Source organism: Dendropsophus ebraccatus, chromosome 2, assembly GCF_027789765.1.
Source record: "Dendropsophus ebraccatus isolate aDenEbr1 chromosome 2, aDenEbr1.pat, whole genome shotgun sequence".
NCBI classification, from domain to species: domain Eukaryota; kingdom Metazoa; phylum Chordata; class Amphibia; order Anura; family Hylidae; genus Dendropsophus; species Dendropsophus ebraccatus.
Genome location: NC_091455.1, coordinates 211,531,601 through 211,557,908, shown reverse-complemented (window position 1 = coordinate 211,557,908; position 26,308 = coordinate 211,531,601). Strand labels below are relative to the sequence as shown.

Below are 26,308 nucleotides of genomic sequence, written 5' to 3'. Positions count from 1 at the left end.
CCCCTCCCTCAGGGGACAGGATCACAGACCCAGCTACCCCTCCCTCAGGGGACAGGATCACAGACCCAGCTACCCCTCCCTCAGGGGACAGGATCACAGACCCAGCTACCCCTCCCTCAGGGGACAGGATCACAGACCCAGCTACCCCTCCCTCAGGGGACAGGATCACTGACCCAGCTACCCCTCCCTCAGGGGACAGGATCACTGACCCAGCTACCCCTCCCTCAGGGGACAGGATAACTGACCCAGCTACCCCTCCCTCAGGGGACAGGATCACTGACCCAGCTACCCCTCCCTCAGGGGACAGGATCACTGACCCAGCTACCCCTCCCTCAGGGGACAGGATCAGAGACCCAGCTACCCCTCCCTCAGAGGACAGGATCACCGACCCAGCTACCCCTCCCTCAGGGGACAGGATCACAGACCCAGCTACCCCTCCCTCAGGGGACAGGATCACCGACCCAGCTACCCCTCCCTCAGGGGACAGGATCACAGACGGAGCTACCCCTCCCTCAGGGGACAGGATCACCGACCCAGCTACCCCTCCCTCAGGGGACAGGATCACAGACTGAGCTACCCCTCCCTCAGAGGACAGGATCACAGACCCAGCTACCCCTGCCTCAGGGGACAGGATCACAGACCCAGCTACCCCTGCCTCAGGGGACAGGATCACATATCCAGCTACCCCTCCCTCAGGTGACAGGATCACAGACGGAGCTACCCCTCCCTCAAGGGACAGGATCACCGACCAAGCTACCCTTCCCTCAGGGGACTGAATCACCGACCCAGCTACCGCTCCCTCAGGGGTCGGGATCACAGACCCAGCGTCCCCTGCCTCAGGGGACAGGACCACAGACCCAGCTACACCTCCCTCAAGGGACAGGATCACCGACCCAGCTACCCCTCCCTCAGGGGACAGGATCACCGACCAAGCTACCCCTTCCTCAGGGGACAGGATCACAGATGGAGCTACCCCTCCCACATGGGACAGGATCATCGACCAAGCTACCTCTCCCACATGGGACAGGATCACAGACGGAGCTACCCCTCCCTCAGGGGACAGGATCAGTGTATGAAAATCTCTGACATGCTTGTGCGGCAAAACAGTCGGGGCGCCATCTGCTGGGGTAGCTTTGGCCGTGCTGTGGCTGCTAGGTGGGTGTAGGGTCACTTGGGCACTTGTCACGGTAGCCTGGAGTGGCGTTGGTACCCACCCCCGGTCAGACAGTCACTGCTTCTGCAGATTTGGATAAACCAGGTGTAACCTGGTGTGTAGGTGCAGAATTATAGACAGAGTAAAGTTACTTAAATTCTTCAGTGCTTTACTCAATACATTTCCTGTATTTGTTCTTTCTTGAAAATCCCATAAAAGGGAGTAAAAAAAAAAAAATCAGTGCAATACAACAATAAGGCTTCAGTAATTGCAGGCGCAGGGCAGGAGGTTGTAGAAGTAGTAACGGTAGAAGTGAGAGTAGAGGAGAGTCTTGAGGGCTCTGTCCAATGTAGCGGTGTACTCTGCCGGAACAGCATGGTAGAAGAGAAGAAGGTACTCGTACTCACATATAGATAACTTAGATCTGACCGCCTAATGCCCTACAGTGTTGGGATACTCGTCCTATTAGGGTAGTACGAGGTCCCAGGTCCCTTCTCTGGGTGAAGCAGACTTCACAAAACTTTTCAGAAGAGCCGTGCGTTACAGTAGGATACGTAGGCAAGTGGCAGCTTTGTCCTACTGAGGTCAGTACCATGCTCAGGTATACTGCCCTGTGTCTTGTAGAGTGTATCCCTGGCATGTACAACGTGATCCTCAGAGGTAGTCCTTTCCTCCTGCATGCTGCATAAAAGAAGAAATCAGTTTCTTGGTCCCTGACAAGACTAAATCCACAATATTAAAAGTCATTTATTTTTGGTCAATTTACAAAAAATAAAATCACATTTTTATAAGCTACAAAAGCAAAAATTGTCCAAAACACAGAGAGATGGCCACTGATTTGTAGGACCCCTAAAGTATTTATAAAAAACAAACAAACAATAATTAGTCAAATAAGCTGTATGGCCTCGTGTCTATGTTTCAGCTGATTTCCTGTGGATTCCACTTGCCATTGTTTTCAATAGGATTCCGCATGTTGTGAATTATAGCTCAGGTGTAAAATCCATATAGCAGGAATAATAGAAGCGAGGTGTCCAGGTTTGGGTCTTATAGTATTGTATATATAGTATATTGCTGCCATCAGACACTGATTCTACAGAACCGGGTATAACAGGTGACTGATCCACAAGCCGCCGTGTCCGGGCCCAGATGCAGCCAGACAGCTGTCTCCTCCTACGCTGCCCATCAGGGCCGGCCCTGCTCTCCACTGTATCCTGATGATAAATAACATTAGTATACTGTATGTGGGAAAGAAGTTACAAGAACTTTTATAGATCCGGGTTCTATCAATATATCACCTTCTAACACCTGTTAACCCCTGGACTCCCTGCTCCCTGCTCCTGTACAGTCGTGATTGGCGATGTGCAAGGACTCCCCGACGCTGCGCCACTGCTTGTAACACAATTTTAGGTAAAATTTATGCAGAAATATAGAAAATTTTGAAGGGTTCAAACACTTTCAAGCAACACTGTAAGATTCAATCAAAAATTCCCTAACCCTCTGACAGGATTGACAGATCTGTCCCATTAAACACCAGCGCCGTCACAACATAAAAAAATCTAATAGTAACCTAGCCAAAACAGAGGCAGAACACAATAAAATACAATGCGCCATATTTCTCATAACCCTTTGGCATTCTATCATCTTTTACATGGCGATTGATCATTTTTGCTTGCAGTACCCCATCTGACCACAGGGGGTGCCGTTACAGGGAATGTGTAAAGCACAAACCACATTCATCCAGGTACATGCAGCATAATACTCTATAGCTCCAGCTAGTGGAAGAACTATGTAGTGCAAAACATTATTAAGCATGCCCTTAAAGGAATTCTCCAAGTTTTGACATTATTTTACAAAGTGATGTGTCCACACTAGTTATATCATCACCCCAACAATGATATCCTGTCAGAGATTGAGGACATATGATGCATTCTACACCTGCATGCTATATTAATTACTGTTTTGTCTCAAATATCCCAAAGTAAGATTGTAATTGGGTGTTTATTCTGGGGTAATAGGGCTTCACAGCCATAGCTAGGATTCAGTAGGAGTTACTGCTTAAAGGGGTTTTTAAGATTGGAAACAATTTATGCTTTCTTCTGAAAACAGCGCCACCCTTGTCCACAGGTTGTGTGTGGCATTGCAGTTCAGCTCCATTCAATTGAATAGATGCTTTACCAGACAACCCATTCACAGGTGCAGCACTGTTTCTGGGAGATGCTTTTGTCCTGGACAACCCCTTCAATACCCAATAAATCTTCACACCTCTATGGGCGCTATGGTAGTGGGGTTTGGTAAGTGCTGCCAGTTCCTGATTCCACATTTGCCAAAATCCATCACTTTAAAAATTTGCTAAATTACACAAATGAAGCCCTCCAGCCTCCAGGGGGCGACATTCTGGCATCACGTCCTTTATTCCAGCTCACAGTACAGGGCTTTGTGGAATATTGTACCCACGAGGAGTTTGTTCTCATAGACGACGGCGCAGGTGGACGCTTGTAGGACGGAGCCATCGTTGGCATATACTGTGGTCACTGTGGGGGTGTCCGAGTGAATGTTCTGTATGCGGACCACCTGTAAGGGAAAAAAGGGTTAAAAGCACAGAATGTAGTTAAGCGGATGAAATGGGGAAACGTTAGACTATAGCTTCTCTGATGGACTTCGCAGATACCAGGACACCAGAGAGGCTATAGGTAAATTGTGCCATCTGGGTGGGGCTTCCCGCGTGAAGCGCCACTTAGCACCACCATCATCAGCTCTGTAGGCCCCGCCCCTCCATGACGTCCCCCCTTGGTGTCCATTGGAGTGGGCCGGCCTAGAGGTTTAGGCCCCCACCCCTCTAGGTTGGGCTATTCCAATGGTCGATGAGGGGTGGGCGTAAAAGATGATGTTACAGAGGGGTAGGGCATACAGACCCAATGTGGGCGGGGATAAGTAGTGCTGCACCCGTGAAGCCCCACCCAGGTGGCAAAAAAAAAGACACTGTCTTATTTTTAGGTGGTTGCTTAACTGGAAATCCAAGGACTTTCCAGGACTTGTGGAACCCCAGTAGACCACTGAGCTTTGACACATTCTCACTGCTTCTCTCTAGTGTCTTTATCAAGAAACCAGGAGAGCCAACTGCTGGTATAGGGGTCATCCTGACTACTGGTATAGGGGGCGGTCCAGACTGCTGGTATAGGGGTCATCCTGACTACTGGTATAGGGGGCCGTCCAGACTGCTGGTATAGGGGTCATCCTGACTACTGGTATAGGGGGCAGTCCAGACTGCTATTATAGGGGTCATCCTGACTACTGGTATAGGGGGCGGTCCAGACTGCTGGTATAGGGGGGGGGGGGTACAGACTGCTGGTATAGGGGGCGGTCCAGACTGCTGGTATAGGGGGCGGTCCAGACTGCTGGTATAGGGGGCGGTCCAGACTGCTGGTATAGGGGGCCGTCCAGACTGCTGGTATAGGGGGCCGTCCAGACTGCTGGTATAGGGGGCCGTCCAGACTGCTGGTATAGGGGGCCGTCCAGACTGCTGGTATAGGGGGCCGTCCAGACTGCTGGTATAGGGGTCATCCTGACTACTGGTATAGGGGGCCGACCAGACTGCTGGTATAGGGGGCCGTCCAGACTGCTGGTATAGGGGGCCGTCCAGACTGCTGGTATAGGGGGCGGTCCAGACTGCTGGTATAGGGGGCCGTCCAGACTGCTGGTATAGGGGGCCGTCCAGACTGCTGGTATAGGGGGCCGTCCAGACTGCTGGTATAGGGGTCATCCTGACTACTGGTATAGGGGGCCGACCAGACTGCTGGTATAGGGGGCCGTCCAGACTGCTGGTATAGGGGGCCGTCCAGACTGCTGGTATAGGGGGCCGACCAGACTGCTGGTATAGGGGGCCGACCAGACTGCTGGTATAGGGGGCGGTCATGACTGCTGGTATACCAGACTGCTGGTATAGGGGGCGGTTAACTAAATATTTAGTTTGCATTTACTGTATGATCTTTGCTCTGGGCCAAACAGATGTCTCCCCCCCCCCTATCACAGCATGAGAAACTGCAGCTCCACCCCCCTCCTCTCTTTCTTCTATTTACTGTTTTACACCAGACGTTTCTAAACATTGAAACAACTAAGCAGATGGCAGAATGTACTCTTTCTTTCCTATTCCTCTTCTTATACTAACATTCAGGTGTATGAAGTCATTAGAATCCTATTATACTTATTATAACGAGTATATTACACGGTTATAATTAATGGACTGACCTCTGACCCGGGAGTGTCTTTGGTGTTGTAGTTGACCACCTTAAAGCCATTTGGATGAGCTCCAGTCCACAGATCTCCTGTCACGGGGTCCACGGAGAGGTTATCCAGGAGGGTCTCCAACTGCACCACCTGGTATAGAAAGAGTAATGGATCCCTACTATGGAATTATATAACCCTACGGGGGAGGGGGAGGGTCCAATATTAGAGGGGTTTTAGGGGAGGGAAAAAAGAAACAGAAAACCACAGCTGCAAGAAACAGATAAAAACAGCAGACAAAACAAGGGGGGGGGGGGGGGGGGGGGGGCTGCTGCAGATGGACTATTGAACTTCGAGGTTCAGTGTCGAGTCAGGTATAAGACCCCACTATGCCCAGCGTTACCTTTACTGGTGACAGGGACCAGTTTGCATGTTTTTCAAAAACATTAACCGTGTGACCAGTGACATCAGCGACATAGACAAACCTACAAGGAGACAAGTAGAACCATTAGCTGCTTAAAGGGAACCTGTCACCGGGGAGGTGGGCACAGAGCCCGCCCGACCCCCGGTGCAGCCCCCGGATACTTACTCTTTCCGACCAGTCCCGTTCCTTTAGCCGGTCCTGGGACGAAGATATCAGCGCCCGAAGCCAAAGATGAGTCCGATGCCCATAGAGAATGACCGCTCCATTGACTCTCTATGGGCGTCGGACTCATCTCAGCGGCGCTCGCGCACGGGACCGGCTCCAGGAACGGGACTCATCGGAAACATTAAGTATCCGAGGGCTGCACCGGGGGGTCGGGCGGGCTCTGTGCAGGTTCCCTTTAACTGGAAATATATGGGCTTTACATTAAAGGGGTTGTTCACCAACAATTTTTATTTCTTTTAACTCAACTAGTGCCAAAGATTTGTAATTCACTTCTACTAAAAATATCTTCAGTCTTCCAGTGCTTACCAGCTGCTGTATGTCCTGCAAGAGGTGGTGTATTCTCTCCAATCTGACACAGTGCTCTCTGCTGCCACCTCTGTCCATGTCAGGAAATGTCCAGAGCAGCAGCAAATCCCCATAGAAAACCTCTCCTGCTCTGGACACTTTCTTACTTGGACAGAGGTGGCAGCAGAGAGCACTGTGTCAGACTAGAGAGAATACAACACTTCCTGCAGGACATACAGCAGCTGATAGGTACTGGAAGACTGGAGATTTTTTGTGAACAACCCCTTTAAACAAATGGCAGATCTATAATGAAGATGAGATACCTTTTGTCACTGGACATGGCGAGGCCATTGGCGCTGTAGAATCCACTGGCAACCTCTCGGACCTCCCCCGGACTGTAATACACCACGTTTGTCCACCTTAATCCCAAGAACAGTTCTACGTATCTCATGATGAAGTCAGTGAAGTAATAATCATTGGTGGCATAAAAGCTCTCAGGGCCGACAGCAACAACGTCATTGACACTGCAAGACAAAAACCCGTCGGGCAAAGTTCACATGTATGTACGGCGAATTGGGTCACAGTTTTAAGGCCAAAATGCAGATTTTTTATTTATTTATTTTTTTGGGCACATAAACCCTCAACATCAAATTTCACCTCTACAATTGATAATATGGGATAATATAGGAGTGCACAAACATTCTACTATTGAAGGGTTTATACACGTGTGCCTATAGATACTGTACAGCCAACACATTGCTGTATAATTAAGGAACATTAAAGGGGAACTCCATCTTAGAGTACGGATTGTGTAGTGGTCACTAATTGACGTGATCCTTTTTATTCCCATAATCTGAACTGTGTTCTGCTGGTCCGCATAGGAGAGCTGCATAGTATGCTCCCTGTAGACTCACGATAGCCATGTTATGTTCCCATCTACGCCTGTCTCAGTTGCATGTCTTGTTATATATGCTGTATGTTGTACTATGGTAAGAAAACCTTTATTAAAAACATTTTAACCATAAAGGGGAACTCCAGTGAAAAAAAGTTATATAGATTTATCATTAATTCTTTTTAAAAATCTTCAGTCTTCCAGTACTTATCAGCCACTGTATGTCTTGCAGGAAGTGGTGTATTCTCTCCAGTCTGACACAGTGCTCTCGGCTGCCACCTCTGTCCATGTCAGGAACTGTCCAGAGCAGTAGCAAATCCCCATAGAAAACCTCTCCTGCTCTGGACAGTTCCTGACATGGACAGAGGTGGCAGCAGAGAGCACTTTGTCAGACTGGAGAGAATATACCACTTCCTGCAGGGCATACGGCAGCTGATAAGTAATGGAAGGCTTGAAATTTTTAAATAGAAGTAAATCTCTTTAACTTTCTAAAACCAGTTGATTTGAAAGAAAAAGATTTTCACCGGAGTACCCCTTTAAACAAAGCACCCAACATGTTTCACTTTATTATGCAGTCTTTAGGGGCAAAGACAGATAGAAACCAAACCTTCCGGCATTTTCCAAGACGTATGGCCATTCCCACACAGAAATTGGTGCCAAAAACCAGACACTGGCATGGGCCTGACTGATATCCTGAATCACTGTAAGATCATTTGTGATTGGATGATTTTTTTTTTGCCAATTGAGAGGTGGGCAGTATAGTGATTGGGTATAATCCTAGAACGGCCACTGCATTGGCCAGTTTGCCCTCATCAATGATGTCATGCAGTGAAATTTTAAAACTTTCAATAATGGCATCTCATGTGTCACTGCCCTGTTTACCCCTGAAGACACCGTGACACAGTGAAACACGTTGGGAGAGGAACAGAGAAGAGGGGTTTACAGAACGTTTTCATTATTATTATTGCAACTAAACTGGTAAGTCTAGGGTGAATAGCTACTTTTCATATTCTACATATCAGGGACAGGACCAGAACTCGACAGGTTTATAGGTGTACACGTACAGAGCTCCATTTCCTTTACTTCTCTGGCCAATCGCAGCACAATATATCACCTACACATCTCTGCCATACCATGACATAGTGTTAGTGAAGTGCTCTGAGCAGGGCTTCACTCTGCTGGGGGATGATTTCACAACAAGTGTTCATTTACATTGCAGTGCCACCGCAGGGCAATGTGCAGTATTACACCGTTCCTACTACAATCAATGTAAGGTATGGACATTCTGGGTCCTCCAGAGTAAGAGACGCTCTTTGTAACAGTCTCCCCTCTGGATAGTACTGCAGGGGGGCTCCTCATCTCTTTCTCATACTTGTACAGCGCCGAGTGTTTGATGGTCTTCAGATGCACAAGGACATTTTCCTCCTCTGCAAACTTGAATATTTCCACCGCAGACTTGTACCAAGGATGATTGACCACAAAGAGATAGACCGAGTCATCTGCAAAGAGGAAGACGAAGATAATAACATCATAAAATACAGAATGAAAGGGCAAATCTCTCCAAGTCCCAGATGTCCAGGAAGCTGAGCTACGGGCTGCTGTATGTTGGAGGGGTCTAGGGATCATGTGCATACTGTATGGCGGTAATATTTATGGCACTGAGCTGCAATAACACTCACAGACTGAGGTGCAGAGTGGCGCTGTTTTTCTAATACTGGATAATCCCTTCCAATCTGTCTTAATGGAAGAAAAGCCAATAGGGAAGAGCAGATTATATTTAAAGGGAATCTCTGACCCCTTGAATGCGTACTGAGCTGGTGACACTGGTGGATAGACGTAAATGAGAACATTCAGGACATGTATTTATTACCTGTGTCTGTCTTTTTATTTTCTGAAAAGATACACATTTTTTTATGTGAAGTGTCAAAGAGGCGGAGCCTATCGTTCCCTGAGCCTTAGCACTGCTACGCCCCCACTGCGCTGTATGCCGGCCCCCTGCATTATCAGCAACAAACAGTGTGCATTGAGCACAGTGAGGCATAGCTGTGATAGGGCCCAGGGAAAAATAAGCTCCGCCTCTTCGACACTTCGTAAAAATAAAGTGTTTTTTTTTTTCTTTTAAAAATAAAAACATAGACACGGGTAACAAAGCTATATTCTGAATTCTCTCATGGATGTCTATCCAGCAACATTCACTTTAACTGCACAACATTTGGTTTAGTGTTTCTTTAAGAAGCGGTCAGCACCTTGGCACAGATACATGAGATCCAAGGCCAAGGCCATGAGCGGGAGGTAATGTACACAACACCTGCGGTTACACATTCCCTCACACTTTATTCCTCTTATCTATAGAAGATTCCGCTGTAAGGAACCGGTTAGACACGTCCCGCAACTATGAGGAGGTGAGACAGAGGCCAAACATGACATCAGACCCAGCGCACACTCCAGTTTATATATAGAAGAAATCTACATAAGACTGCAAACACACTTCTGCAGGCTTCAGAGCTGAAATCATTAAAGGGGAAAGCCAGCAAATGAACTGGTGTCAGAAAGTGCCAGAGATTTGTAATTTACTCATGTTAAAAAATCCAAGTCTCCCAGTACTTATCAGCTGCAGTATGTCCTACATATCTATGTCTATGACATACAGCAGATGATAAGTACTGGACGACTCGAGATTTTTTTTTAATAGAAGTAAATTTTAAATCTCTGGCACTTTCTGACATCAGTTGATTTGAAAGTAAAAAACATTTAGCTGGAGTTCCCTTTTAAGGAACCCCAACTTGTTTAGTACTAAAGGGAAATATAAAGTGCATTGTTTTAGGCTACTAAAGTGCATTGTTTTAGGCTACTACTCTATCCCTAGGGGTTGTTCTTACCCTTCTCATCAATGTAGGTGCTGATCCCATGAGGGTTAAATGTCGACAAATCAAACCCTTTACTGATCCGCAGGGAGTACGGACGGAGCTTTTCATCGTTCAGATCGAGGAGGAATATTTCTCCAGGCTTTTCCGGGGCAAAGTGTACAATTCCGGGATATTTCAGACCCTTGGAAAAGATATAAGGGATTAGTATGTAAGGACCCTATTGGACGGCCCAAAGCTGTGTGATCTTGGTGATCGGCGATCGTTTATAGAGTCTTCAAAGACTCGATTAGTTGCATGGCCGATCCTATCGATCAGCAATTGGCTGCACATCCTTACACAGGCTGAAAGCTAATGACTTTTCTGAAGAACCTGAGTCTGACTACTTTTTTTGCAGAAATCAATAGCCCAGGCGATTTTAAGAAACTTTGTAATTGGGTTTATTAGGCAAATATGCCATTATCTGCATTCACAAAGTCTTTCCCCAGCCACCCCCCCCCCCCCTCTCTCCTTTCTCTCATTCACTGCTTATTATCAGAAAATCTCCACTCTTTTATATCAGTCGGGCCCTGTGTAACCTATGGAGGGGGTAGGGGGGAGGAGGGAGATTAGTCGGCAGCAGAGAGCAGAGAACAAAGTATTACACAGTGGGAACTGTATGAAAGCCGTTATTCAGAGGTCAGAGAGGTCAGTGCTGACTTCAGAGGAGATAGCCGTGTGATGTAGCTGTAAATTAACTCTTTGTTGTCCTGTTTTGGTGCCTCATCTCCCTCCACCCCTCCCCTCTCCATTGAAAACCATGAAGACAGGGGGGGGGGAGAGCTTCAAACTGCTTTTTCCTGATAAAAATGCATTTTTCGGCTAATAAACCCAATTACAAAGTTTCTTAAAATCGCCTGTTCTATTGATTTCTGCACACACACACACACAAAAAAAGAAAAAACAGGTACACTTTAAGTAAGAAATTCCAGAACACTACAGAAGTTTCTAGTAAAGGGGAGGAGTAAGGATCACTTTGCTGGACCTCATGGACCTCGTGGCCCGGTGCAATCGGAGTTTGGTAACATCCAGAGCTAGTATTGCAAAGGCTACTTAGGGCTCCAGGTGTGGCAACTTTTGTTCCCGTAAACTGAGAGGTCTAAGCAGCCACCTCCCCTCTGTCTGACGGAGTCACTTCTATGAGAACTCTCAGCCCACAGGGGTAGGTATCACAAGGACCCCAGAGCTGTTACCTGATACCTCATAAGGGCCTCTGCCTGGACCCGTACGGTGTGGCAATCACATTACATCTCTGTTCAGACCTGCACCCTGCAATAGTAAACTGCAGCTCAACATTAATGATGTGATCTTCCTTTATTGCAGAACAGAACCAGAGGGTGGCGCTAGACTCATCTGCCACACAACTCATCAGTAACCGTCTGTGACTGCTGTAAAGATTTTCTGCCTCCATCTTGCTGGAGTTTTACTGCTCAATAAAGTTACCAGTTCGCAACGCAACCTCAAGTCCCGGTGTCTCAGCTCTATTCGCACCTCGCCAACATTAAGTGGCACCCCGAAATGCATCAGCCAGGGTACAGTCATCAGGGTGTGCCCATGGGGGGGGGGGATGACAGGAGTAACCTAGAAGGACAGGCCAACTTCCCAATTGCTGCAAATGCTTCAACAGTCAGTCCCATAAGACGGGGGGACCCCTATTATTGCGAGCGGAGAGACCCCCTTAACCTCAGTTGGGTACTTATCATGAAAATATCGGGTGGTCACTATATGGTAGTACTATTAGGATACTGTAGAGGAGTGTTACCTATGGCTGTATTATCTAGCACTGTATATCAGGTGGTCACTATATGGTAGTACTATTAGGATACTGTAGAGGAGTGTTACTTATGGCTGTATTATCTAGCACTGTATGTCGGGAGGTCACTATCTGGTAGTACTATTAGGATACTGTAGAGGAGTGTTACCTATGGCTGTATTATCTAGCACTGTATATCAGGTGGTCACTATATGGTAGTACTATTAGGATACTGTAGAGGAGTGTTACGTATGGCTGTATTATCTAGCACTGTATGTCGGGTGGTCACTATATGGTAGCACTATTAGCATACTGTAGAGGAGTGTTACTTATGGCTGTATTATCTAGCACTGTATGTCGGGTGGTCACTATCTGGTAGTACTATTAGAATACTGTAGAGGAGTGTTACTTATGGCCGTATTATCTAGCACTGTATATCGGGTGGTCACTATCTGGTAGTACTATTAGGATACTGTAGAGGAGTGTTACTTATGGCTGTATTATCTAGCACTGTATGTCGGGTGGTCACTATCTGGTAGTACTATTAGGATACTGTAGAGGAGTGTTACTTATGGCTGTATTATCTAGCACTGTATGTCAGGTGGTCACTATATGGTAGTACTATTAGGATACTGTAGAGGAGTGTTACTTATGGCTGTATTATCTAGCACTGTATGTCGGGTGGTCACTATATGGTAGTACTATTAGGATACTGTAGAGGAGTGATACTTATGGCTGTATTATCTAGCACTGTGTCGGGTGGTCACTATCTGGTAGTACTATTAGGATACTGTAGAGGAGTGTTACTTATGGCTGTATTATCTAGCACTGTATGTCAGGTGGTCACTATATGGTAGTACTATTAGGATACTGTAGGGGAGTGTTACTTATGGCCGTATTATCTAACACTGTATGTCGGTTGGTAACTATCTGGTAGTACTATTATGATACTGTAGTGGAGTGTTACTTATGGCTGTATTATTTAGCACTGTATGTCGGGTGGTCACTATCTGGTAGTACTATTAGGATACTGTAGAGAAGTGTTACTTATGGCTGTATTATCTAGCACTGTATGTCGGGTGGTCACTATATGGTAGTACTATTAGGATACTGTAGGGGAGTGTTACTTATGGCTGTATTATCTAGCACTGTATGTCGGTATAGCATGTATATGTATTGTCTATGTACCAGCTGCTGTGTAATGTATGATGGGCCCTTAGCTCAGTGGCCGGGCGCTCATCTCGGAGGCTTTGGATGTAACTAGAGCATAAGTCGCGGCACACTGTATGATCCTTTGTAACCTATCGCGGTTATGCATTAACACTTTTACTACAGTTCCTGTTTATTATAGGGGCAGCTCTAGAATAGAAATATACTGCATCAATTTATTATAGAGGGAAAAACAAGCAGGTGACTATGCCAGACGTCTATATAATGTGTGTGTGTGTGTGTGGGGGGGGGTGACAACTCCCGGTGGTGCAACGTGAAGATCAGTCACCAGCAACCGCACTCACCACCCGAGGACGCTCCGCTCATGTCAATACAGGAACACAAACATTCTTCTATACTGGATATTTACAGGGATTATTTATAGGGATTAACTGTTCTGGAAGAGAAACTAAAATATAACAAAGGGGAGTCGCAATATTTGATGTGAAACAAGTCAAAGCTGGAAGGGGCGATCACAGGACATCCTGCGGTCAGCGATGATCTGCGGAAGAACCAGCAGCAGGTGCTCAGACTCCCTGCAGTGACACCACAGCCAATATTAGAGGGGAACTCTAATTTACTTCTATTTAAAAATTTACAGTCTTCCGGTACTTATCAGCTGCTTTATGTCCTGCAGGAAGTGGTGTATTCTCTCCAGTCTGACACAGTGCTCTCTGCTGCCACCTCTTTGCATGTCAGGAACTGTCCAGAGCAGCAGCAAATCCCCATAGAAAACCTCTCCTGCTCTGGACAGTTCCTGACATGGACAGAGGTGGCAGCAGAGAGCACTGTGTCAGACTGGAGAGAATACACCACTTCCTACAGGACATACAGCAGTTGATAAGTACTGGAAGACTGGAGAGTTTTAAATAGAAGTAAATTACAAATCTGTTTAACTTTCTATTAATTCTACAAATAATTTCTGCATTATTTTTGCACCAGTTTCCCATTGGCCGTCATGCGTTCTGTCTGAACACCCGGTGTACTTACAGAGCTGATGAAGGCCAGACCATTCGGAAGAACCTCTATATCCTCAGAGCCATATTCTGCAAGAGAAAATAAGAATACTTTATATTTCGGTAACTTACAGCTTTTGACACGTGTTTGGTAAATTTTAAATCTATTTACTAAAAACATCAGAAAGTATCAAATTCAGAGTGAAAGGGGGGAGTTCTGCTCCGGAGGGAGGTTACAGAGAGCGTCTCTGGCTCTGGAGGGAGGTTACAGAGAGCGTCTCTGGCTCTGGAGGGAGGTTACAGAGAGCGTCTCTGGCTCTGGAGGGAGGTTACAGAGAGCGTCTCTGGCTCTGGAGGGAGGTTACAGAGAGCGTCTCTGGCTCTGGAGGGAGGTTACAGAGAGCGTCTCTGGAGGACCCGTCCTGTCCCACACTACCACCAAACTCTATGCTAACTGTGTAATGCTTCCTGTGCCCTGAGGTGGCGCTGCAGAGAAATTCAACACTTACTGCCAGGTTTCTCCATCGATCACAGCTGATCATTTAGGATGGGGCCGTGATTTTTAAAAAATTTTATTATTTTGATATATTTCCTCTTTTACCAAGTCCGGGGAAACAATCCAGGTGCAGTTTATACAAACAAGAATTTTCCAGGTTTAATTGGACCCGGCAGCTATGTCACCTGACAGATGTCCGTGGTGATCATAATAGAGGTGACGCTACTATCTACTACTGTATATACAGTGAAAAATTGGACGCCTGACCTCAGGCTATGTGGCTATGCAGACTGAAGCCCCTTATGGGTACCATACATTAGTAAAAGGGGCACTCCAGAGGGAAACAAAATTTCAGATCAACTGGTGTCAGAAAGTTATATAGATTTGTAAATTACTTCCATTTAAAAATCTCCAGTCTTCCAGTACTTATCAGCTGCTGTATGTCCTGCAGGAAGTGGTGTATTCTTTCCAGTCTGACACAGTGCTCTCTGCTGCCACCTCTGTCCATGTCAGGAACTGTCCAGAGCAGGAGAGGTTTTCTATGGGGGATTGCTGGTGCTCTGAACAGTTCCTGACATGGACAGAGGTGGCAGCAGAGAGCACTTTGTCAGACTGGAGAGAATACACCACTTCCTGCAGAACATACAGCAGCTGATAAGTACTGGAAGATGTTTTTTTTTCCCAATGAAATGAGCTTCATGAATGAATGTTATCCATTCATTGTATAGTTTCTTCTCACTTTCATAGGCCAATGTGTATTTTCCAGATACATACCGATCCCTTTCAGGAGTTGGCAGTTCGGGAGGTCCACCTGTTCTATCTCCCTGAAGAAGTTGGATCGATGGCTACAAAAAAAAAAATCAGGTAAAAAATTGGCAAAATGAATTCAGTTTTTATATATCAGCAAATCCCCTGTATCAGTGTAAGTTACTTTACATAAAGTATAGAAATATAAAGGGGAATCCATGTTTTCCAGGCAGCGTTAGGGTCCTATTACACGAGCCGATGGGGGCCCGATAATAACTGTAAACGAGCGCTGATTTGCTAGATCGTTGCTCGTTTACTGGGCCTATTACACGGCCCGATAATTGTTTAACAAGGGCTGCATGGACATCGTTACCGATGTCCTTGCAGCCCTTGCTTAAACTACATACATTACCTATCCATGGTCCAGGGCTCCTCCTGCGCTCTGCTTCTCCCCGGGTCCCATGCACTGCAGCTTCAAAGCGGCCTGTCTTAGCTGACAGGCCCCTCAGCCAATCACTGGCCGTGGCAGTCCCAGCCAGTGATTGGCTAAGAAAGGCCGCTCTGAAGCTGCAGCGCGCGGAACACGGGGAGAAGCAGAGCGCAGGCGGAACCCTGGACCATGGATAGGTAATGTATGCACTTTGCAAATCGCCAGCGATTGACGACAATTATAGGTTTAATTATCGGCTGATCTTTGTGTTTATTACAAGGAACAATATTCGGCCGGATAGTGACGATTTGGCCGATTATCGCTCCGTGTAATAGGGCCCTAAACCTAAAATTATCGCTAATCGTCGCTGTAATTCCACGTTCGTTCGCTCAAGTTCCGCATTTGTTCACTAATCGCTCAGTGTAATTGCACATTGTTCTTTGTTTTGCTGGGATCAGAAGGAATAAACGATCATAGTAACTATAGCAATAACGATCATAATAACGATTGTAACTAACGACCATCGTTCTGTGTAATATGGCGAACAGTTGCAGGTTAACGATAAACAATCTCGTTTGCGATTGTTAATCAATAATCGTTAAAAATCGCTCCGTGTAATATGACCCTAAGCCACTGATTCTATCTGTATACAGAATGTATGTTGTCAAGTAGTATGAAGTATCATGCACAGAAGGAAGAGAACCAGGCACAGGGTTCATCTGACAGCACTTACAATGGAGACACATAGCTCTGCATAGGAGCTGCATACACACAATACCCTGTTTCTCCTGGAAACAGGACCTAGTAGAGACTTTGCTGAATTGCTAAATATAAGGTCTCCCCCGAAAGTAAGACCTAGCAAAGTTATTGTTTGGAAGCATGCCCGCCCAATAAAACACCAGGGCATGCAGCTGGGATTCCCCTAACTTTAACGTCCTTTGCAGAGCAGTTTCATTCCGCAGCCATCACTTGTAAATGTGCAGGCAAGGCAATAAAGATGCCTGTTGCCTTCCACCATCCCCCAGATGTAGAGCTGCACACAGTCTGCCGTTATCCCGATGCCTACCGCCATACTGTACTATGTCCCTGCTGTGCTGTACAAGTGTACTGTAGTGAGCTCCCCCTGGTGGCCAGAAGCCACTATACTGTACACCGTCCCTCCTGTGCTGTATGAGTGTGCTGTGGTGAGCTCCCCCTGGTGGCCAGAAGCCGCCATACTGTACAATGTTTCTGCTGTGCTGTACGAGTGTACTGCGGTGAGCGCCCCCTGGTGGCCGGAAGCCGCCATACTGTACGCTCTGTCCCTGCTGTGCATGAATTTTTCTTCATGGAATAACTAAATAAGACATCCCCTGAAAATAAGACTTAGCACATCTTTGGGAGCAAAAAATAAAATAAGACACTGCCTTATTTTCAAAGAAACACAATAGTAGATTATTAGTGAAGCCTGTTTAGGTTTTAATCTAGATGTATAGGAACAGAAGTCTACATACATATGTACACACACACACACATACATACATACAGATAGATACATACATACATACAGATAGATACATACATACATACAGACATACATACTCACACACATACAGATAGATACATGCATACACACACATATATACATGCATACACACATACATAAACACATACATACATACAGATAGATACATACATACATACACACACACACACATATACATACACATACTTGCATACAGATACATACATACACACATACATATACACACAAACATACCTACATACAAACATACATATACACACATACATACAGATAGATACATACATATTCACACACATACATACATACATACATACATACAGACACACATACATGCACACATACATACAGATAGACAGGGCCGTATTTACCATTAGGCACCCATGGTCCGGTGCCTAGGGCAGCACCTTGCAGGGGGGCAGCACCAGGGAGCAGGGGGACAGAAAAAAACTTTTTTTTTTTTTTTTTTATTTTTTTTAGTTTCCCTCCTCCCGTTCAGACTTGCCAGTAAATCTGGTGTCTTTTCCAGGGGGGTGGGGGGTATGGTGGTATTGGTCAGGTCTGGTATCGCCAATAGATGCGTGAAGATGGGGCGTCTTCAGGTTTAGTGCCTAGGGCAGCAGCAGCTGTTAATACAGCCCTGCAGATAGATACATACATACATACAGATACATACATATACATACATACATACATACATACAGATACATACATATATATGCAGAACCCTCTAGAAGGGGCGGCTATTCGTACAATATCAGTTTTCGGCCGCGCAGAGCACATTCCAGCAGAGACGCCAGATAACGGTGCTGGGTGCAAAGATTGCGAGAACAGAACTCCTCCTGCCCTGGAGAGATACGGTGCAGCAGCCAACCAGTCCCAACAAGGCGGAGGCCGCGCTGCTGATCTACAATCATTTTGTCGCTTTGCTTTCTGTTGATCTGCTGCCAGGACGGAGATTTCACAACCTGGAATGAGCCGTATACACCGCAATGTAGTAACAGCAGTATAACGGTGGCCGTGCACATTGATGTCAGTAGCCGTGCATGTATATGGGTTGACCGGAGACATAGCTGTCAGCCAAACAATCAAATGCATGTGCTGAAATACTCTGTGCTGCAGAACTGGTATTGCTGTTTCCACTATTTAAAGGAGTTGACTAGTCTTAGAAAAACATGGCTACTTTCTTCCAGTGACAGCACCTCTCCTGTCTTCAGTTTGGGTGTGGGGGTTTTGTAGCTCAGTACCATTGAAGTGGATGGAGCTGGGTTGTAATACCACACACAACCTGAGGACAGGGGTGGCGCTGTTTTTGCAATAAAGTAGCTAACTCTCAGTCTCCCATCTCACCTTAGATTCTGTCTCTGACACATCGCACTGATCTCAGTCACATCATCCCATAAGAGGACAAATCCCTTCCTCCCACCAGATCACTATAATCCTCTCCTGAAATACTCTGTACTGCTGGGGACCCTGTACCTTTTACTGTGCAACTCTGGCTTCTCAATTAATTTCACTCCCATGCTCACATTATGATCAAACGAGAGAACGGGTTGTTAGAAAACTTTCCTGAAATGCTCTGTGCTGCTGTGCCATTTTTTACAATAGTTTTTGACCTTCTCAATAAGCCTCAAACTGCTTGAACTGGTTGGACACTGGCCGATCTGGTTGGACACTGGCTGAACTGGAAACAAAGTGCAATATACTTCATCATTGCAGAGACAGAAGCCCCCCCCCCCTCCTCCTGGGGGCTGGGGGTCCCAGATGTGACTATGCTGGCTCCCAGTATATCTGATGTCCCTGTGTCAGTGATCGGTGTAGTAGATGAGGCCCCATATATCCACACTGACTCTGCGCACTCACTTTATATCCGGCACATTCCAGCCATAAGATACAAGGGGATTTTTATATATATATATATATATATATATATATATATATATATATATATATATATATATATATATATAAATCACCTGGTGAGCCACAGTTTGGGGATTATGTATACTCTTTACATGACAGGTGTGAAAGTCATGGCCCTCCAGCTGCTGCAAAACTACAATTCATTCATTTCGGCTGTCCGGGCATGATGGGAGTTGTAGTTTTGCAGCAGCTGGAGGGTGGGAGTCTGGTCCCCTTGTTCTATATCATGTAAAGAGAGGACTAAAAGTGCATATTATATATATATATATATATATATATATATATATATATATATATATATATACACACACACACACACACAGTGTTGGAGACCAGTACACATACGTTGTTCCCTTCATCCACATCATGCTGAGACTTGTAGTTACACAAGCCTGGACACTGGTAACATTTAGCTGTTGTGAGACTATATCTCCAATCACATCCAGGCTGGCAAAAAAATAATATAAAGTGTGTAAAGTTTTAGTGCTTTTAGTGTACACCGGTGGTCTTCCACCTCTGCCTTCCCAGCTGTTGCAAAACTACAACTCCCAACAGGCGCTGACAGCTGAAAGCCCCCTAGGAGTTGTAGTTCTGCAAGTCACTGCAATATGGGTCACAAAGCAGCAACTGAGACAAAGAAAGGTCAGAACAGAAGGCAAAAATCCCATAGTGTGAACCAGAGCTGCAATATCCTGAGCAGGAATCCTAATGGCTGCAGTGTAAGACTCCTCCACTATGTAGTATCAGGGAGATCCCAGTCTACCCAGTATAAAAGTATCCTGAGCTGCAGCTTCCACCAGACTCAGAGATAGTTATTTTGTGTTGAGAAATTAGATACATAAATAAAGAATAACACAAAGGATACAATGTAACAGATAAGGGTGGCCCCGCCCCTTCCCAGTGTTCCCAGTGCATGAATGCTATTCTACTTTGTAAAGTTATTTCCCCATCTACAATGGGAAGGAATTACTCACATGAGCTGCACCATCCTCTCCCCCAGCACTGCCAGGGTCACCCCAATAATAGTCAGCTTGAGCAGAGCCCCCATGTCTGCAGAGTCCTGTGCTGGGTCCCTGTGCTGCTGGACTGGAGCAGAGGAGGAGGAGGAGCCCTGATGTCTGTGCAAACATCCCTGGACTGGGTGTGTGGCCTGTGCCTGCCCATACAGGAGACTGCACTGTACTGTTACAGGTGCCCATACAGGAGACTGCACTGTACTGTTACAGGTGCCCATACAGGAGACTGCACTGTACTGTTACAGGCGCCCATACAGGAGACTGCACTGTACTGTTACAGGTGCCCATACAGGAGACTGCACTGTACTGTTACAGGCGCCCATACAGGAGACTGCACTGTACTGTTACAGGCGCCCATACAGGAGACTGCACTGTACTGTTACAGGCGCCCATACAGGAGACTGCACTGTACTGTTACAGGCGCCCATACAGGAGACTACACTGTACAGATACAGGTGCCTGACACCATGGAGGACAGAAGTGACAATGTGAATAGGAGACAATATGATGGAATCCTCTGGAATATCACATGGTCATGAGAATAATAAAATAAGCCGAAGTATACAGAGGGGGAGGAAACTGGGAAATTGCAATTTTTTTATATATTTTCTGTATATTCTATATGGTGCCCAAGCAGCTTTACATTATTGACATAGTAGTGCCATACAGTACCAGCATTATACCTCTATAGAAGTGTCATACAGTACCAGCATTATACCTCTATAGGAGTGCCATACAGTACCAGCATTATACCTCTATAGGAGTCCCATACAGTACCATCATTATTCCGCTATAGGAGTGTTATACAGTACCATCATTATTCCGCTATAGGAGTCCCATACAGTACCAGCATTATACCTCTATAGTAGTGTCATACAGTACCAGCATTATACCTCTATAGTAGTGTCATACAGTACCAGCATTATACCTCTATAGGAGTCCCATGCAGTACCATCATTATTCCGCTATAGTAGTGCCATGCAGTACCATCATTATTCCGCTATAGTAGTGCCATACAGTACCAGCATTATTCCGCTATAGGAGTCCCATACAGTACCAGCATTATTCCGCTATAGTAGTGCCATACAGTACCAGCATTATACCTCTATAGGAGTCCCATACAGTACCAGCATTATACCTCTATAGTAGTGTCATACAGTACCAGCATTATACCTCTATAGGAGTCCCATACAGTACCAGCATTATACCTCTATAGGAGTCCCATACAGTACCAGCATTATACCTCTATAGAAGTGCCATACAGTACCAGCATTATACCTCTATAGGAGTCCCATGCAGTACCATCATTATTCCGCTATAGGAGTCCCATACAGTACCAGCATTATACCTCTATAGTAGTGCCATACAGTACCAGCATTATACCTCTATAGTAGTGCCATACATGGTCAGGGCAGTTTCACTAAGAGCTGTGCACCTTTTAGTGAATCCGGTGGGGCAGTAGTTGATCCACCGGTCTTCATACACGTCCCCCTAATTGTTTCTACCTATAGCAATAATATCCAAATAGTCAAAGCACCAACCTTTAAAGGGGTTATCCAGCGCTCCAAACACATGGTCACTTTCTTTCAGAGACAACACGACTCTTGTCTCCAGTTCAGGTGCGGTTTGCAATTAAGCTCCATTCACTTCAATGGAACTGAGCAGCAAAACCCCACCCAAGCTGGAGACAAGAGTGGTGCTGCCTCTGGAAGAAAGTGGCCATGTTTTTGTAGCACTGGATAAACCCTTTAACTTTGGTGCATGTTACATCCCCTTCTCTAACCGTATTCCACCCCTTGATTGGGTTACTAGATTCGATTTTTTTCACCCCGACCCCTGTCTCTACTTGGACAGTCTGTCCTAAACAGCGGTCCCTACATGGGGATTAGTGTACAGGAGGGCAGGTCAGGCAGGCCGGCCGAGTCACCAACAAACAGGCAAAAACACTAAGACAGGAAAACAGAAACAGATAAAATGTCAGAGGGTCGGAGCAGAAAGTAAGATAGAGAAAACAGGCCGGGGGGGGGGGGGGGGGGGGGGATACCAGGAGGTCCCGTCAGGTCCAAATAGTCAGAAAGAGGAAGGTACAAGGCAACAAGACCTCTAGTGAGTGTAATGGAGAAGAATCACAGGCATCTAGATAGAAAACAGAGGGTGGTCATTGATGGAACATATTCAATATTGGGTTTTAGTTACTAGTGGGGTACCACAGGGGTCAGTGTTGGGTCCACTTCTTTTTAATATTTTTATTAATGATCTTGTTGAGGGGCTACAGAGCAGAATCTCCATTTTTGCAGATGATACTAAACTAGGTAAAGTAATCATCACAGAGGAGGATAATATCATATTACAGAGGGATTTGGAGAAGCTAGAGGCTTGGGCAGTGAAATGGCAAATGAAGTTTAATGTGGATAAATGTAAGGTTATGCATTTGGGCCGTAGAAATAATAAGTACAGTTACGTGCTAAATAATAAAACACTGGGTAAAACTACTTCCGAAAAGGACCTGGGGGTATTGGTGGATGGTAAACTCAACTTTAGTGATCAGTGCCAGGCAGCAGCTGCCAAGGCTAATAAAATAATAGGGTGCATCAAAAGAGGTATAGATGCTAAAGATGAGAACATAGTTTTGCCTCTTTATAAATCACTAGTCAGACCACATATGGAATACTGTGTACAGTTTTGGGCACCGGTATATAAGAAGGACACAACTGAACTGGAGCGGGTGCAGAGGAGGGTGACAAAGGTCATTAAGGGAATGGGTGGGTTACTGTACCGGGACAGGTTATCACGCTTGGGGTTATTTACGCTAGAAAAAAGACGTCTTAGGGGCGATCTGATCACAACGTACAAATATATGAATGGACAGTACAGAGATCTTTGTAGTGATCTTTTTACTCCTAGGTCTGTAACAATGACAAGGGGGCATCCTCTACGTCTAGAGGAAAGAAGATTTCATCATCAGCATCGACGCGGGTTCTTTACTGTACGAGCGGTAAGACTGTGGAACTCTCTGCCACATGAGGTTGTCATGGCCGATTCATTAGATCTCTGGTGATACGTTGATCCAGGGATTATTCTGATTCTCATTGGGGTCGGGAAGGAGTTTTCTCCCTGTGATGGGGCAATTGTTGTCTGCCTCATAGGGGTTTTTGCCTTCCTCTGGATTAACACAGTAGGGTTTTCCTAGGTAGAACCTGATGGACTCTTGTCTTTCGATCTTATTAACTATGTTACTATCTGTGGCCAGCAGGGGGCGTGATTTATACGTCACTCAGTAGACAGGGACATCCTGTGCTGATTGGCTGAGCTCCATTCCCCTGAGTGGCGGTACATGGCCCCATGTAGTAAGGATGAGTGGCGGTACATGGCCCCATGTAGTGAGGATGAGTGGCGGTACACGGCCCCATGTAGTGAGGATGAGTGGCGGTACACGGCCCCATGTAGTGAGGATGAGTGGCGGTACACGGCCCCATGTAGTGAGGATGAGTGGCGGTACACGGCCCCATGTAGTGAGGATGAGTGGCGGTACAAGGCCCCATGTAGTGAGGATGAGTGGCGGTACACGGCCCCATGTAGTGAGGATGAGTGGCGGTACACGGCCCCATGTAGTGAGGATGAGTGCCGGTACAAGGCCCCATGTAGTGAGGATGAGTGGCGGTACATGGCCCCATGTAGTGAGGATGAGTGGCGGCACACGGCCCCATGTAGTGAGGATGAGTGGCGCTACAAGGCCCCATGTAGTGAGGATGAGTGGCGGTACAAGGCCCCATGTAGTGAGGATGAGTGGCGGTACATGGCCCCATGTAGTGAGGATGAGTGGCGGTACAAGGCCCCATGTAGTGAGGATGAGTGGCGGTACACGGCCCCCTGTAGTGAGGATGAGTGGCGGTACAAGGCCCCATGTAGTGAGGATGAGTGGCGGTACACGGCCCCACGTAGTGAGGATGAGTGGCGGTACAAGGCCCCATGTAGTGAGGATGAGTGGCGGTACACGGCCCCATGTAGTGAGGATGAGTGGCGGTACAAGGCCCCATGTAGTGAGGATGAGTGGCGGTACACGGCCCCATGTAGTGAGGATGAGTGGCGGTACATGGCCCCATGTAGTGAGGATGAGTGGCGGTACACGGCCCCATGTAGTGAGGATGAGTGGCGGTACAAGGCCCCATGTAGTGAGGATGAGTGGCGGTACAAGGCCCCATGTAGTGAGGATGAGTGGCGGTACAAGGCCCCATGTAGTGAGGATGAGTGGCGGTACACGGCCCCATGTAGTGAGGATGAGTGGCGGTACACGGCCCCATGTAGTGAGGATGAGTGGCGGTACACGGCCCTATGTCTGTTACATTTACAACTTGGGGAATAGTGTTGAGCGGACCTGTCAAACTGTTCAAATTTGGCGTCCGCAGTAGTTGGATGCCGCCCTTGGGCTGCCAGGTAACATGGATACAGCCTATGAATATACATATACATGTTTTCCAGGACTCTTCTGCAGACGCTGGGAATTAAATGCCAAAAGTTCGGATTTGGAGAACGTTTCCAAACTCGTTGAACAAGTCCGCTCAACACTATCGGGGGGCTAGAGAGGTCACAGAGCGGGGTCGGGCAAGTTCCTGACAGTGACGCACCATTCGCTCAGCCACACCCTTTCCCTTCAAGCCACACCCCCTTTCTAGCAGACACCATATAAATGTCCAGGATCCGTGTGCGTTGTGATTTCACGAGCTGACATGTGACACGCTGGCTTCCGATGTCATGTGATCGGTCACCGAGCTCATCACACCGCTATGGAGGCAGATTGCATAGTTTCTTGCAGCTGGAGGCAGTCATTGGGGTTAAAACTCCTGAACTCTATAATAACTTTTGGTTATCTGGTCCTGATCCGGAACAATATAACATTCTGCAACATTCTGCCGTCCTGTGCAGCTCAGTTCTATACTTAGACGCGTCTTTAAGACAGACCTATAAATATACCAATGTAAACATAAAAGCAGGATGTAGCTGAGCTGACAGCGTCGCTTGTTTAATGGGAGTGATCTGTGTCCGGCCTGTACAAGGGGGAGAGAACATTATATTCCCACCTGAGGTAAAGAGAAAAAAAGGTTTTCAAATCACCGGTGTCAGAAAGTTACATAGATTTGTAATTTACTTCTATTTAAAAATCTCCAGTCTTCCAGTACTTATTAGCTGCTGTATGTCCTGCAGGAAGTGGTGTAGTCTCTCCAGTCTGACACAGTGCTCTCTGCTGCCACCTCTGTCCATGTCAGGAACTGTCCAGAGCAGGAGAGGTTTTCTATGGGGATTTGCTGCTGCCTGACATGGACAGAGGTGGCAGCAGTGAGCACTTTGTCAGACTGGAAATACACCACTTCGTGCAGGACATACAGCAGCTGATAAGTACTGGAAGACTGGAGATTTTTAAACAGAAGTAAATTACAAATCTATGTAACTTTCTGAAACCAGTTGATCTGAAACAAAAAGATTTTCGCCGGAGTACCCCTTTAACTATGTTACCATGTTATGCTGCGTTTACACAGAACGATTATCTTTCCAATTTTCGCAATAACGATGGCATTTGAGCGATAATAGTTCCGTGTAAACGATTAATCGTTCATTGTGATCTTTCAACATGTTCTCGTCGTTGGCTAAAAATTCGCAGATCGCTTCGTGTAAACGGTCTTTCACCGATTCACCCTATGTAAGAGATGAGCTTAAGCGATCTTAAAAACAATTTGTTTTACGATTTTTTAAAAAATTTATTCGTCTAAACGCTGATCGTTATAAAAACTAAATCGTTACTTCAAAATCGTTAAACGATCGATTGGGCGAATTATCGTTATGTGTAAAGGCAGCATTAGAACCATGCAGCTCAGCCACCCTCACCTGTCTACAATGACAGGTGTAAGTATAGGGCTGCAATGGCAGCAGTTGTATCCGGGGCCCCCAGCACATGGTAGGTGGGGGCCCTGATGCAGCCTATTCCTCTGCACAGCGCCACCTTCAGGAACATCCTGGCCCAACATCTTACATAGACACCTGAGAAAACCATCAAGGATCCTTGCTCAGTGACCGACCATGGTTCAGTGTCATCTAAAATTAGTCTCCTCCGAAGTTTGCAAACAGCCGTGTATAAATAGTAAAGACGGCCATGGCCGG

At 46.3% G+C, this 26,308-nt stretch overlaps 1 protein-coding gene across 1 annotated transcript; it reads right to left on the bottom strand.

Annotated features, from left to right (window-relative positions):
- Window positions 1-1,882: 1,882 nt before the first annotated feature.
- LOC138783995 (serum paraoxonase/arylesterase 2-like) lies at window positions 1,883-20,246 on the bottom strand. Its single transcript, XM_069959401.1, has 9 exons — window positions 20,114-20,246; window positions 15,292-15,362; window positions 14,056-14,111; window positions 10,080-10,248; window positions 8,573-8,699; window positions 6,632-6,832; window positions 5,778-5,859; window positions 5,399-5,527; window positions 1,883-3,724 (listed from the first exon to the last, which is right to left on the bottom strand). The coding sequence occupies exons 1-9, from the start codon at window positions 20,185-20,187 to the stop codon at window positions 3,563-3,565; spliced, it is 1,071 nt and encodes a 356-aa protein (XP_069815502.1). The 5' UTR covers window positions 20,188-20,246; the 3' UTR covers window positions 1,883-3,562.
- Between the last annotated feature and the right edge of the window lie 6,062 nt (window positions 20,247-26,308).

Bases quoted from the DNA above. Each gene is read 5' to 3' on its own strand.
- LOC138783995 (XM_069959401.1), bottom strand. From the start codon at position 20,187: ATGGGGGCTCTGCTCAAGCTGACTATTATTGGGGTGACCCTGGCAGTG. The intron at 15,363-20,113 runs GTGAGTAATTCC...TTTTTTTTGTAG, and splicing joins GAGAGGATGGTGCAGCTCAT to CCATCGATCCAACTTCTTCA. The intron at 8,700-10,079 runs GTAAGAACAACC...TCCTCTTTGCAG, and splicing joins CACCTACATTGATGAGAAGG to ATGACTCGGTCTATCTCTTT.